Source organism: Nicotiana sylvestris, chromosome 5 (genome assembly GCF_000393655.2).
Source record: "Nicotiana sylvestris chromosome 5, ASM39365v2, whole genome shotgun sequence".
NCBI lineage: Eukaryota > Viridiplantae > Streptophyta > Magnoliopsida > Solanales > Solanaceae > Nicotiana > Nicotiana sylvestris.
In genome coordinates this window covers 13,689,526-13,702,918 of record NC_091061.1, presented here as the reverse complement: position 1 = coordinate 13,702,918, position 13,393 = coordinate 13,689,526, and the positions used below count along the sequence as shown (strand labels likewise).

Sequence of the window (13,393 nt, the reverse complement as noted above, 5' to 3'; positions counted from 1 at the left end):
ACCTAATGATTAAAGTGCATTAGGATACTAAGAAGGGTTTGATTTAGAAAACATGAGTTTGGGTAAGGGCTAGAAATTATCCCGAGGAGAAGGTGTTAGGCACCCCTCAGGATCCACTAGTGTGGTTCCCGGCCATGCTACAATTGTGATTTTAAGTACAGATAACAAGTAAGCAAATAAAGGTTTCAAATATGAGGGATTGTCACATTATGGCTGCAAATAAATTAAAGTTCGAAGAAACAAAGAAAGCTGAAATTTTGAGGAAATAATTTGAAAATTATGAAAAGTAGTAAAATAAACAAGTAAAGGGAAGGGGGTCCTAGGTTTACAAATAATATGGATCACATCAATGCAATACCCGGTAATCACTCCTCAGAAGAGGGGTTACACGTGGTATTAGCGCACCGGTCATCATATCCATATCTACTCTTTCCCACCCCGTTAAGGTATTAAAACACGGATAGTTTCGTTACTTATTGCATGCTCTTACCCGTCCCAATCCTATCAGTCCGGGAGACATTTGGCACTACTAGTCCTAAAGGGAAGGGAGATTCGGCTTTTATGATTTAAAGGACAAAATCTAGGGCGACAAACAAAATACATAGAGCAGATATGGAAAAACACATAACATTTAAAGGCTCAAACAGGCCTCCTCAACTTAAAGACAGATTGTTTAACATGTCTTGCATGTACTGGTTATGGTCTGAATTAAACTTAAAAAAACGTTAAAGCAGGCTGATTTATCATATATTTTCAGATAAGAAGTTCGAATTAGGCATGCCCGCTAGTTGTAATTATCAAAGACTGGTGCAGTTATAACCTTTACCCTAAAGCTTGCCTAAGTAAAACCTATAGGCATGATATCTATTCATACAAAAAATATACTGATTTTAAAGAAAAGGACTTATTAATTGCAGGAACATAAGTTTTGAAAATATTAAGCAACGTTACTACTGATTTGTAGACTTATAAGCGAGATAGACGATTCAGATTCGGTTGATTACTCCTATGGGCATGCTTTCTAAGCGTAATTGATTAAAAAAAATGTTTATAACCGAAATAAAAATACAGGAGTCCTATAGGCATGGTATCTAAAATGCTGTTTATTATTAAAACCCGTGAACACGTTTGCCTAGTGATTGGTGCATATGCAGAAACCAAGGTTTTCCATCCGTTTCTTCTTCGACATGAGCACAGTAAGCTGGCTGATCTTAGATCTTTACTGGAATAGGGTCAATGGAATTCTTATCTGGATGCTGTATCATGGATGATAGGGTAGCCAATGCATCGGAAAATTCATTCTGGACCCTGGGGACATATTGGAACTCTGTCTTTGTGAACCTCTTCCTCAACTTCTATACATGACGCAGATAAGGGAGTATCTTGGAGTTTTTGGTTGCCCATTCTTCTCGGACCTGATGTATAAGAAAGTCTGAATCTCCGATCACTAGCAACTCTTGGACATTCATGTCAATGGCCATCTTGAGTCCCAAGATGCAAGCCTCGTACTCAACTATGTTGTTGGTGCAAGGGAATCTGAGTTTGGCAGACACCAGATAATGCTGACCAGTTTCTGACACTAGGACTGCTCCTATGCCAACTCCTTTGAAATTTGCTACTCCATCGAAAAACATTCTCCAACCATCATAGGATTCTGCAATGTCTTCTCCTATGAATGACACCTCTTCGTTAGGAAAATACGCCTTTAAGGGTTTGTATTCTCCGTCCACGGGGTTCTCGGCAAGATGATCTGCCAAAGCCTGTCCTTTGATTGCTTTCTGAGTTACGTAGACAATGTCGAATTCACTCAACAGGATTTGCCACTTGGCTAGCTTGCCAGTGGGCATGGGCTTCTGAAAGATGTACTTCAACGGATCCATCCTTAATATGAGATACGTAGTATAGGCACAGAAATAGTGCCTTAACTTCTGAGCTACCCAAGTTAGAGCACAACAGGTGCGTTCTAACAGAGAATACCGGGCCTCGTACGGGGTGAACTTCTTGCTAAGATAGTAGATGGCCTACTCTTTCCTCCCTGTTTCATCATGTTGTCCAAGAACACAACCGAACGCTCCATCTAGCATTGCAAGGTAGAGTAATAGAGGTCTACCCGGCTCAAGCAGAACTAAGACTGGTGGTGTTGATAGGTATTCCTTGATTCTATCGAAAGCTTTTTGGCAATCATCAGTCCATGTGGTAGCGGCATCCTTCTTCAACATCTTAAAGATCGGCTCACAGATGACCGTAGATTGTGCTATGAATCGGCTGATGTAGTTAAGTCTTCCCAGAAGCTCATTACGTCCTTCTTGTTCTTTGGCCGTGCAATTCTTGAATAGCTTTGACCTTAAATGGATCCAGTTCTATCCCTCGGTGACTTACAATGAACCTATGTAGTTTTCCGGCAGGAACCCCAAATACATATTTCGCGGGATTTAGTTTCAGGTTGTATCTTCTCAGTCGATTAAAGAACTTCCTCAAATCTTCCATGTGATCAGTGGCTTTCTTGGACTTTATGATGACATCATCTATATACACCTCGATCTCCTTGTGTATCATATCATAGAAAATAGTGGTCATGGCCCTCATGTAGGTGGCCCCTGCATTCTTTAACCCGAATGGCATCATCTTGTAGCAGTACATCCCCCACGGCGTAATGAAAGCCGTTTTCTTAGCATCTTCTTCATCCATCCGAATCTGATGATACCCTGCAAAACAATCTACAAATGACTGAAACTCATGCTTGGCGCAATTGTCAATCAGGATGTGTATGTTTGGCAAGGGGAAGTTGTCTTTCGGACTGGCCCGGTTGAGATCCCGATAGTCGACACAGACTCTGACCTTTCCATCCTTCTTTGGCACCGGCACGATGTTGGCTAACCACGTCGGATATTCTACTACCCTGAGAACCTTAGCTTTAACCTACTTAGTGACTTCTTCTTTGATTTTCAAGCTCATATCAGGCTTGAACTTTCTGAGTTTTTGCTTTACCGGCGGGAATGTCGGATCAGTGGGAAGTTTGTGTGCCACAATAGATGTACTCAGACCATTCATGTCATCATACGACCAAGCGAATATGTCTTCATATTCCCTTAGAAATTCTGTGTATTCCTTCTTTTCTGAGGGCGATAAGTGGACACTGATTCTCGTTTCTTTGACGTTCTCTGCATCTCCCAGGTTAACAATCTCGGTCTCATCTAGGTTGGACTTAGGTATGTTCTCAAAATTTTCAACTTTCTTAACAATCTCTTCTAGTATTTCATCTTCCTCCGAATCTATGTCCGTTTGTTACGTTGTCTTGTTGCATGTCACAACCATTGGTTCACCAAGATAGGTAATAGTAATGCTGTATAAATAAAGTAATGAGAGAAAATAATAAGAGTAAGATTTGTAAGGAAATCGAAATGCTTTGATAAATTTCATAATTGTTTTAAACATTAGAAGATCTTATTGTGAAAATTCAAAATACGAAAGGAAAATCAACTAGCAAAAATAAAAGATAGTGCATGATGCTTTGTTCAGTCTTGCTATCCTGAGGCTCGTCGGGCTCTGATTGTCTTGATGGTCCAGTTATTGAGGCGTGCCTCTCTGCTTACAGCCTGTATGGAAGGGCATTTGGATCTTGTGAAATAAGATGATGATGCCAGAGTGCATTAACTAACCTTTGGGGAGGGGAATAATAAATGAAAAATAAAACAAAAGGTAACAAGTTAGTGAGGATTATAAGGAAAAGATATTGCGATATTTAAACACATAGTGCAAGAATGTAAATCATGTCCTAATTTGGGAGCCTCGTTGTGCCCGAGGTAGGCCTAGCGACAAGTTGATTTGGAGAACTTATAATGCTAAATGCCTCATTTTATTGATAAGAAGTAGATGAATCCCAAAGCGATGCTAAATAATAGGAAATAAAATGTCACTAGTGGCCATGGGCCTTATTACATTCATAAAACGAAAAGACTCCTATCTACTTGGTCCCAGAAGGACCTTCCCCAGGTTAAGTGCTCTCGTTGATCAATTCCTCCAGTTTGCGTAGGTTCACCAGTAAAAATGCCTTTGCCAGGTGTTCCCCTTCGTTTCCCATAACGTTCTGGCAATCGGTGACTCTCTTCCTCACTTTTCCTTCCAATTCTAGCAGACTGTATTCCAGTTATTCCAACTTTTCACTAGCTTTGGCAACCCTCTCTTTCCACTCATTGACCTAGTCATTTGATGGAAAACTCCTCCACCAGTCTAGCAAGAGTAGGGGCGTTCTAACCATACCGAAACTGGGGACCTCGTGCCTCATTCTCTACAAGACAAAAGTGTTAGACCCCTTAACCCTGCCAGACTCGACTATTAAATATCAATAATTGGCATAAAAGCATTTAGTTTTCTAAATGAATGCACAAAATGTGGTAGTGTCCGTTTGGTTTTTTTGGAAAACCCAGTGGACTTTGGACAAGGCTATCTTAAAGAGTCATTATGCGGACAACATAACTGACTCAGCTAAGTTTAACCATGATGCATGCACAATTAGACAGAGTAAGGTTTCTATGGGGGTTTTAGACTAGTACCCTTGAGCGGACAACTCAAGAGGGAAAGGCACGGAACCGTAAACTACACCGTTGATCGACTGGTTTTACTGCAAATACGCCTTTGCCGGATTTAAAGGGTGATAATATCGGAAGAGCGCAACTACTCATTATAAGCGTTGCTATGGTATTTTGTTTGGCACGAGTGGAATATGATGTTGAAAACATGTTTATGCAATGATTAAATAAGTTGTCACATATTTGCACGTTCATAAAGTAATAATTACAATAATTTAAAACAGTAATAAATGAGTGCAGTAAAGGAAAGCAGTAAAAGAAATAAAGGAAAAAAAACAAGAGATAAGTCAGTTTTTGCAGTAGAAGAGGGAATTAAATGCTTAAAGGTATTAAACAAATAAAGCACATAAGAAATGTAAAGTCACAGTAATAGCTTGAAATGGTAAAAGCCTAAAAGAACTCCCCAGCAGAGTCGCCATGCTGTCGCGCCCTCTTTTTCTCGCGAAATCGGGTTTATGATATTTGGGAGGACAACTCATTCCCTTTTTGGGAATTGGGCTTGAATTGAAGAGTCACCACTGATCGCAGCTGACTCGACACTACACTATGGTAGGAAGAGCGGGTCGCAATAGCTTTTACCCGAATAGAGGTCCGTGATCGAATTTCCACAGGGAGCTAGTAGTGGAGTTGTATTTTCTGTCTAGACTAGAGTTGCGGTTGTGCTTCTAATGTCACTTTAAACATCTTTTGAGTTTTTTGTATTTATAACTACTATTATAAAACTACGGATTAAAGCTAGATTATGGTAGGAGAATATTGCTAAATTGTAATTAATGGGAAAAAGAGCACTAGGGTTGTAGCGTCACCTAGGTGGCTAATGAATGAGTAGATGTTGCTAAGGATAGATTGACATATTTGGGGAATTATTCTATAACCGTTGCACAATTGCACCCACTCTCACACCTCTCGGTAGAGAAACTGATTTTGCCCAATTGACTCTCTCGAGACCAAATGGGTAGGCCAATGAGACCAAGCAACTAGGGTTCAAGTAGGGTGATTACTCTCTCGAGATTTAACCAGTTAATTGGGACTACCATTTCTCATGGGTCCATCCCAATTCCTTGTTGGGTCTATTTTGGGGTCATAGACTCTCTTTCTCAAGAAGAGTTAAACCCACTAAGCTTGAATCACTGTTTGCAACCACTAATTCTTGAATAAAAATATAAAATCAGCCCAAATAGCAAACACCCAATATCAATCTAATCCTAGATGGAAACACCCATCAATTACCCACACTAGGGTTGAGCCACAACCCTAGCTAGTGAGTTTAGCTACACATAATTAAAGAAGAAACTGAAGAAATAGATGAAGAACTACACATATTAATTAATTACTAAGAAGAAACTAAAATAATCTATTGTTAATGAAAAGCAATATATGCCAAAAAATGGCTACAACACCAAGCGCATCTGTTCTTTCGTTCTCAGATCTGACCGATCCTAAAAGAATAGTAAAATGTTCTATTTATACTAAGCTGGAAAAACTGGACAAAAATACCTCTGCGGGGTTAGTGCAGGCCGCACAAAACGGACCGCGGCCGCACTGGCAACTGGGGCGGTCCGTGCAGATGTGACCGCGGACCGCGTGATCAAATGTGGCCTTATGAACGCGGACCGCACAAAGCAGGAGTGCGGCCGCGGAGTTTCACCGCGGACTGTGCATGTCCTACCGCGGCTGCGTGACCTTAAACCCGAACATGCCGTGTATCTGAACCTCCTAGTGTGGCCGCGGTCATTGTTACGCGGTCCGCACTAGGCCCCTTTTTCTTCACTTCTCTTGGTCTTTGATACTTGAGCAGGTTTCACTCCTTTTTGAGCCTATTTTTGACATTTCGTCACTTTGTCGATTATACCTACAATCAAGCACAACTTGTGAGCATTTTAGGACTATTTTTGTATCAATTTATGCTCAAAGAATAGGCAAGTAGGGGCATAAACAAGTTAAAATCCTAACTTATCAACTCACCCAAACTTAAACCTTTGCTTGTCCTCAAACAAACAAAATAAGACCCACCCCTTAAAGGAACATCCAAGTAATTCCAGCTATCCTAAAATAGCCTCAACAAGCATCAATTGGGACTAACAATTGTCTTCAATACGAATGCATCATTAACACATTTAAAACTTTGAAAACTATGGATCAAATGTGACACAAGAGCATCAAGAGTTGACACATTTCATCAAAGAGCTTTTTTCACTTACTTTGGTCATTGTGGAACCCAAACACTCACATCCTCAACTCTCCGTAAGCGAACCTCACCTTTTTAAATATTGACACACAAATCGAGGCTAATGACATTTCACTCATCTCTCTCAAGAAGGAAGGTCACAAGTTCGGCTCTAAGTACCATATGCTTGCATCTTATGTAGGTATCCACTAATGTAAGCTCCCTTCAACTTGAGATTAAATAGTGCTTTTGCGGAGTCATTGTGAAGGCTTTTAGGTAAGGGTATGACATATTTTTATTCAAGTGGGTTCAATCTTCCCTTAAGCACTTCTTTTGATTCATTTTTGGCGCAACTTTCTTGACTCTTGTTGAGGATTTCACTTCTTCACAAAGGATTAGAGAGATATATTGTCACTCTTTCTTATACAATTCAAAACATTTCTCCTTTTTTCTACTTTCTCCACACCTTTTTTCACTTTTATTTTCCTTGAATCCCTTTTTATTCTTGTTCAAATGGGACTTTCTTTTTGTCCTTTTTCTTTTCTTGCTTTTTCATTGCCTTCTTTTCTTTCTTTTGTACCTTACTGCTTTGCATCCTTTCTTGTCTCTCCCCCCAAACTTAGATTTTTTTGCCATTACTCAAGGGAAGATTTGGGTGCCAAGAGAGGGTAATCGTTTAGAATGGGTATAGACTTGTAGCATTGGTTCTTGAAAGAAAAAGGTTTAAGGCTCAAAAGGGTTAACTAGGGATTATTTCATTGGAAGGCTATGGAATTGTTCATCTTAGCATTTGGATCAAGGAGAGCCTATAATCATTTCTCAAGTCAAATTTCACCTAGGATTTCGCCTCAACAAACATTCAGGGCAAGTTCTAGACCATTGGCTCGGAACTTGGACTCAAATTTCAATTCCTCACCACACACGCTAGGGATTTGCTAAAGACATCGAGTCGAGGGCCCACAACAACCTTAGTTACGATTTAAAGACACAATGGTCCAAAAAGACCACATGATGATCGTTTGGTCAACGCAAGAGTCTCAAGGCCACGACTTTCACCATCCTGAACACAACATTATGTCTTTGACCATGGGATCAAAGGCAAATATGCTTGGCCCAAGTGAAGCTTTGCTTGAGGTGCCTTTAACTACACTATCAAAAACAAAAGAAACATCAAAGAAACGGACTCAAACCCTTAAGAAGGTTGTCACGCCATCTATTATTGAGAAGAGCCACCTGGTTCGCACAATACTCCACCCTTGGAAAGAACTGTAGCATTAAAAAAACCAAGGGTTTATTGAAAATGCCAAAATCAAAACAAGAGGCTACGAGCCTAACTACAAAGCTAAAAACAAAAATTTTGCGAAAATAGAAAATAAAATGAATATGTACAATAGGGGAGTAGAATATACAACGGGGGACGAATATATACAGAAATGTCAAGTTATATACAGCCCAAAGTAAAAAAAAAATCAATAAAAGTAAACTAAGAATCTATATATACAGTCATCCAGATAAAAGTAGGGCGCACCCCCACGAATAAAAGTTGGCATTGTCCTCAATGCCAACTATCAAATAAATATCGAAACACAAGAAAGGATATAGGAGCTCCTTAAGCCTCGTCCGTCTGCATGGGATCATCAGTGGTCCCCAAGTCCTCTGTATGTACGGGAACCTCATACTGGTTCCCGATCTCCTGCTGCTCAGCTGCTGGGACTGGGGCCTGCTCCTGAACCGGCTGACTGATAAGTGCATCACTGGAGGGGGTCTCCTGTGGGTCTGCTAGCTCAGTAACTGCACCAACTGAACTGGGGAGCTTCCTCTTCTTTCTTGGGGGAATGGATGTCAGGTCCTGCTCCTGCTGTGTCACTGGTGCTGCTGCTGGGGCTGGATCCCCGAATAACAAGTCTAAAGGCATCTGATCTGCCAATAGCTTGTCCACATCAGTCCATAGCACTCTAACCAACTCCTTGGATGCCCTTGACTTCCTTATCTTCTTGTGCTCCTTGGCAAGCTCCCTCAAAGCCTTGCCATGTGAATCCACCGCCATAGTCAAGGCGTCCTGAGTCCTCAGAATCTTCTCCTGATTTTCCAGGAGCTTCTTCAGTGTATCCTCAATGGATTGAGGAATCTGAGTAGTGGAAGGTAATGAATGGGCCTCAACTGTAGTAGACAATGTAGACAACTTAGATGTCGCAGCTGACATATAGTTGTTCAAACTGGCTAGAGTCTGGCTCAACTGTTGGGGTGTGAAAGGATAAGTCCGGGAAGAAGGGACCCCAATGTCAACTGAAGTACTGGGGCCAGTAGAAGAGGAGGGTCGTGGAGGCAACTCATCATCAGTAGTGATAGCAGGCATGGCGGAAGGCTCTGTGGGTGGCATAACAGAAGATACAACCGCAACTGGCTCCTCAGACTGGCCAGCTGGGGTAGAGGCAGGTGGTTTGTAACTTTTGTCTTTGGGGTTGTCTGTACCCTTCAAACTGTACCAAGAGAACGGAGCCACAGGTTTGATCTTGACGTCAAACGGTCTCTTCTCCACCTCCAAGTCCCGGAAATACATAGTGAGGGTGTTAGGGAAAGGGTAGTTCCGATCATTCTCAACCCCTACTGCAGAAATGATACGGGACATCACATTGCCCATATTGATCGGATAACCTGCCATAATAGAAGCAACAAGAACCGCCGGGGCAAGTGGAATAGTCTGATCATAAGTAGTCGGGTCGAGCTGACTGCATACAAAGGTCAACCACCCTCTAGCCTTGAAGTTGAAAGTTCTCCGAAGTATTTTAGCCCCTGCTTGTAAACATTCTGGAATCGTACCCGGGATTGCCAGGTATGAAGCTAACCACGGATGAACCTCCTCGCTCATTGCTAACTTTTTATTGTAAAGGGACTCATCTTCATCATTGAACCCCAAATACTCATTCAGTGCCTTCCCGGTTAAAGCCACATTTTTGTTTCTCACTTTCGTCACTTTAGTACCTTTCAAGATATGAGCCACATTGCTGTAAAACTCCTTGACCATATGCTCATTCGCCTTCAAACAATTGTCTTTAAAGAACTCCCAACCCACTCGAGCCTGAAACTGTCTATGCGCATTGGGGTTTAGGGGTAGAAGGTCTTTGTCAATAAAGCTCCGCTCAAGAATCAACTTCCGTGACGGCCACCATTCCCTAAATTTGTGGAACACCACCTGGTTGACAAATCGATCTTCCCAAACTTCAGGTTTTCTAGTTCACTCAACACCCCCAACCTGGGGCACACCACTGTCCGGTACCTGATTATCACTATTAGTCCCACCTACTGCACTCTCCCCAGATACTGAAGCTGTGGGGGAGGTGGAGTATTCACCCTTGCCTGTTGCTGAGCCATCAGACGACTCAAAAGGTATACGTTGTGGGGCTTGGGCAGTATGTGAAGCTGGGACTGCAATAGCTGGCCCTGAATCAGAAGAGAGGTCTTAAGAGGGTGCGTACTCACTCCCCTATTGGTCATCTATAACAATTTGTCTCCTTGTTTTCAGTTTAGGTCGGGAATTGAGTTTAACTTGTTTCCCTTTTCCTCCCCGGGAGGAGTCACCTCGGTTGGGCTGTTTAGCACCTCTTCCTCGTTGCTTTACCATTGTCTGCAAGCAAACACATCTAACATTGTTATTTGAAGCACATGCAGTGAAACAGGTGACTGAATTGAAATTACAGACAGTAAAATAAAAGTTTCAGACACTGCTGCAGAACCAGGCGTCGCGGACCACACCATCAGGAGTGCGACCGCATTGGAGGCACTGCGGACCGTGCTAAGGCGACCACGGGCCACACAGACCAATACCTCTGGAAGGGTCTTCTCTGAATCTCACACCGCGGTCCGCACAAAATGGGGTCGCGGCCACGGTGCCTCCAACGTGGACCGCACAAAAGTTACTGCGGCCACGTTGGACACAAGTTGATCCTCAGTTATTCAAGCATCGCATACCGCGTGGAAGTGTAATGCAGACCGCGTTAGGGCACCGCGGACCGTGCTAAGGCGACCGCGGGCTGCACTAGGTTAGGCTCAGGGACTAAGATAGGGTTGCATGATTTGTTCTATTTTTGCTCAAATTTTTACCCTTACTTGTCCCTACTTAGATACTCAATCCTTAGTTATTTTAAAATACCATGGAAGCTACCCTAGACTAACAATTCAAAGAAAATTGTGAAGAAAAAGAAGTTACAGACTACTGGCAAGCAATTAAAATAAAACTAAGAGAGTAATTAATCATAAATGCATGAAATGTTACCAGGATTATGAAGAATAATAGCAATCTATCCAAACAAGCAAGAATCTCAGTCTTGGGCGGGGATGAACAGTAGAATTAGGGGTCTGGGTTACCAATTTGCAAAAAGTGTAAAATGAGACCTTTGGTCTCTATTTATAGAGACCATATAGGACCTGTAGTTACCTACCAGCGTAGCCGCACAAAAGTGACCGCGAACCGCACTGGGTTTATTTGTGTGACCCCTCATGATGAAACCTACGCGGACCGCACAAATGTGGAACGCACCCACGTTAGCCCACCGCAGACCACACTAACTTAACCGTGGCCGCGGTGAAGAAACTTCAGAGGGTTCCCCTTTTTCCTCATGCCAGCGCGGACCGCACAAAGTGCACCGCGGCCGCGCTGGCAATCTTCAGAGACTATGCCATTTTCCAACTTTGTTTTGCACTGCTTCAACACAATCCCTGCAACATCTCACAAACAGTTAGCTCAAAAATCCTAAGCTACAAAAATAAAAGACATGGGTTGCAACCCAAGAAGCGCTTGATTTAACGTCGCGGCACGACGCATATTACCACCAATCACTTCAGATGAAGAAGTGCCACTACGTGGCTGCCATCGAACTTTCCAAGATAATGCTTGACCCGATGGCCATTGACTCTGAAGACTTCACCATTTTTGTTTTTTAGATCAAGAGCACCAAACGGGGTTACGAACACAACTTCAAATGGCCCACTCCACTTTGACATGAGCTTACCCGAAAACAGACGTAACCGGGAATTGAACAAGAGAACTATATCTCCAACTTTGAACTCCTTGCCTCGAGCATATTTGTCGTGAAGGTACTTCATTTTGTCCTTGTATAAGGAAAAACTGGAGTATGCATGGAATCTAAACTCATCGAGCTCATTAAATTGTTTAACCCTCAGATTTGCAGCAACATCCCATTCTAAGTTCAACTTTCTCAAGGCCCACATAGCCTTGTGCTCCAATTCCACCGGAAGATGGCAAGCTTTCCCAAACACCAATCGGTACAGATACATACCAATCAGAGTCTTGTAAGTTGTTCGATAGGCCCAAAGAGCATCATCCAATTTTTTTGACCAATCGGTCATATTTGCATTTACAGTTTTAGACAAGATACTCTTAATTTCTCGGTTGGAGACTTCCACTTGACCGCTAGCTTGAGGATGACAGGGGGTGGTTACTTTGTGATTAACTCCATATTTGGCTAGCAATGAATCAAAAGCTTTGTTGCAAAAGTGAGATCCTCCGTCACTAATGATAGCACGGGGGGTGCCAAACCTCGTGAAGATACTCTTTTAAAGAAATGCCACAACACTCCGGACTTCATTGTTGGGCAAAGCCACGGCTTCAACCCACTTGGAAACATAATCTACCACCACCAGAATGTAAGTGTTTCCACAAGAGCTTACGAAAGGACCCATGAAGTCGATGCCCCAAACATCAAAAATATCTACCTCAAGAATTGTATTGAGGGGCATTTCATTCCTTTTTGAAATTCCACCGGCTCGTTGGTACTCATCACATCTTTTGACCACTTCACCGGCATCTTTAAACAAAATAGGCCAATAAAATCCACAACTAAGCACTTTAGAAGCTGTCCTCGCCCTGCCATGATGGCCACCATAGGGTGAGAAATGGCAAGCTTCCAAAGTGCTCAATTGCTCCTCCTCCGGGATACATCGTCGAATCACACCATCGGTGCAAATCTTAAACAAATAAGGCTCGTCCCAATAATATTCCAAACTATCCTGCTTGAGCTTCTTCCTTTGGTTAGAAGAGAGCTCACAAAGGGATGATTTCGGTAACAAGATAATTTGCAACATCGACGAACCACGACATTCCACTCATTGACACCGCAAGGAGTTGCTCGTCGGGAAATGTATCATTGATCTCAAGTCCGTCACAAGGCCTCCCCTCCTCCTCCAAACGGGACAGGTGGTCCGCCACTTGATTCTCACTACCCTTCCGGTCAACAATCTCTAAATCAAACTCTTGAAGAAGAAGAACCCATCTCATCAATATTGCCTTTGAATATTTCTTGGTCATCAAATACCTAAGGGCGGCATGATCGGTGTGCACAATAACTTTGACCCCATAAGGTAAGGAGGAACTTTTCCATAGCAAAAACAATAGCCAATAACTCCTTTTTGGTGACTGTGTAGTTCCTTTGAGCCTCATTCATGGTCTTGCTTGAGTAGTACACCGGATGGAATATCTTGTTGATCCTTTGGCCTTAAACCGCCCCCACCGCAATGTCACTCGCGTCGCACATGAGCTCGAATGGTAAGCTCCACTTTGGTGCGGTGATGATGGGGGTAGTTGTCAAGTTTTGTTTAAGGAGCTCAAAAGCCTCCATGC

The 13,393-nt window shown here is 42.5% G+C and overlaps 1 protein-coding gene across 1 annotated transcript; it reads right to left on the bottom strand.

Moving 5' to 3' along the window:
• Positions 1-12,330: 12,330 nt before the first annotated feature.
• Positions 12,331-12,858, bottom strand: LOC138868284 (uncharacterized). The gene has a single exon (XM_070145827.1). It carries the CDS (start codon positions 12,856-12,858, stop codon positions 12,331-12,333), a length of 528 nt encoding a protein of 175 aa, XP_070001928.1.
• Between the last annotated feature and the right edge of the window lie 535 nt (positions 12,859-13,393).

Coding starts and splice junctions, on each gene's coding strand:
- LOC138868284 (XM_070145827.1), bottom strand. CDS start 12,858: ATGTTGCAAATTATCTTGTTACCGAAATCATCCCTTTGTGAGCTCTCT.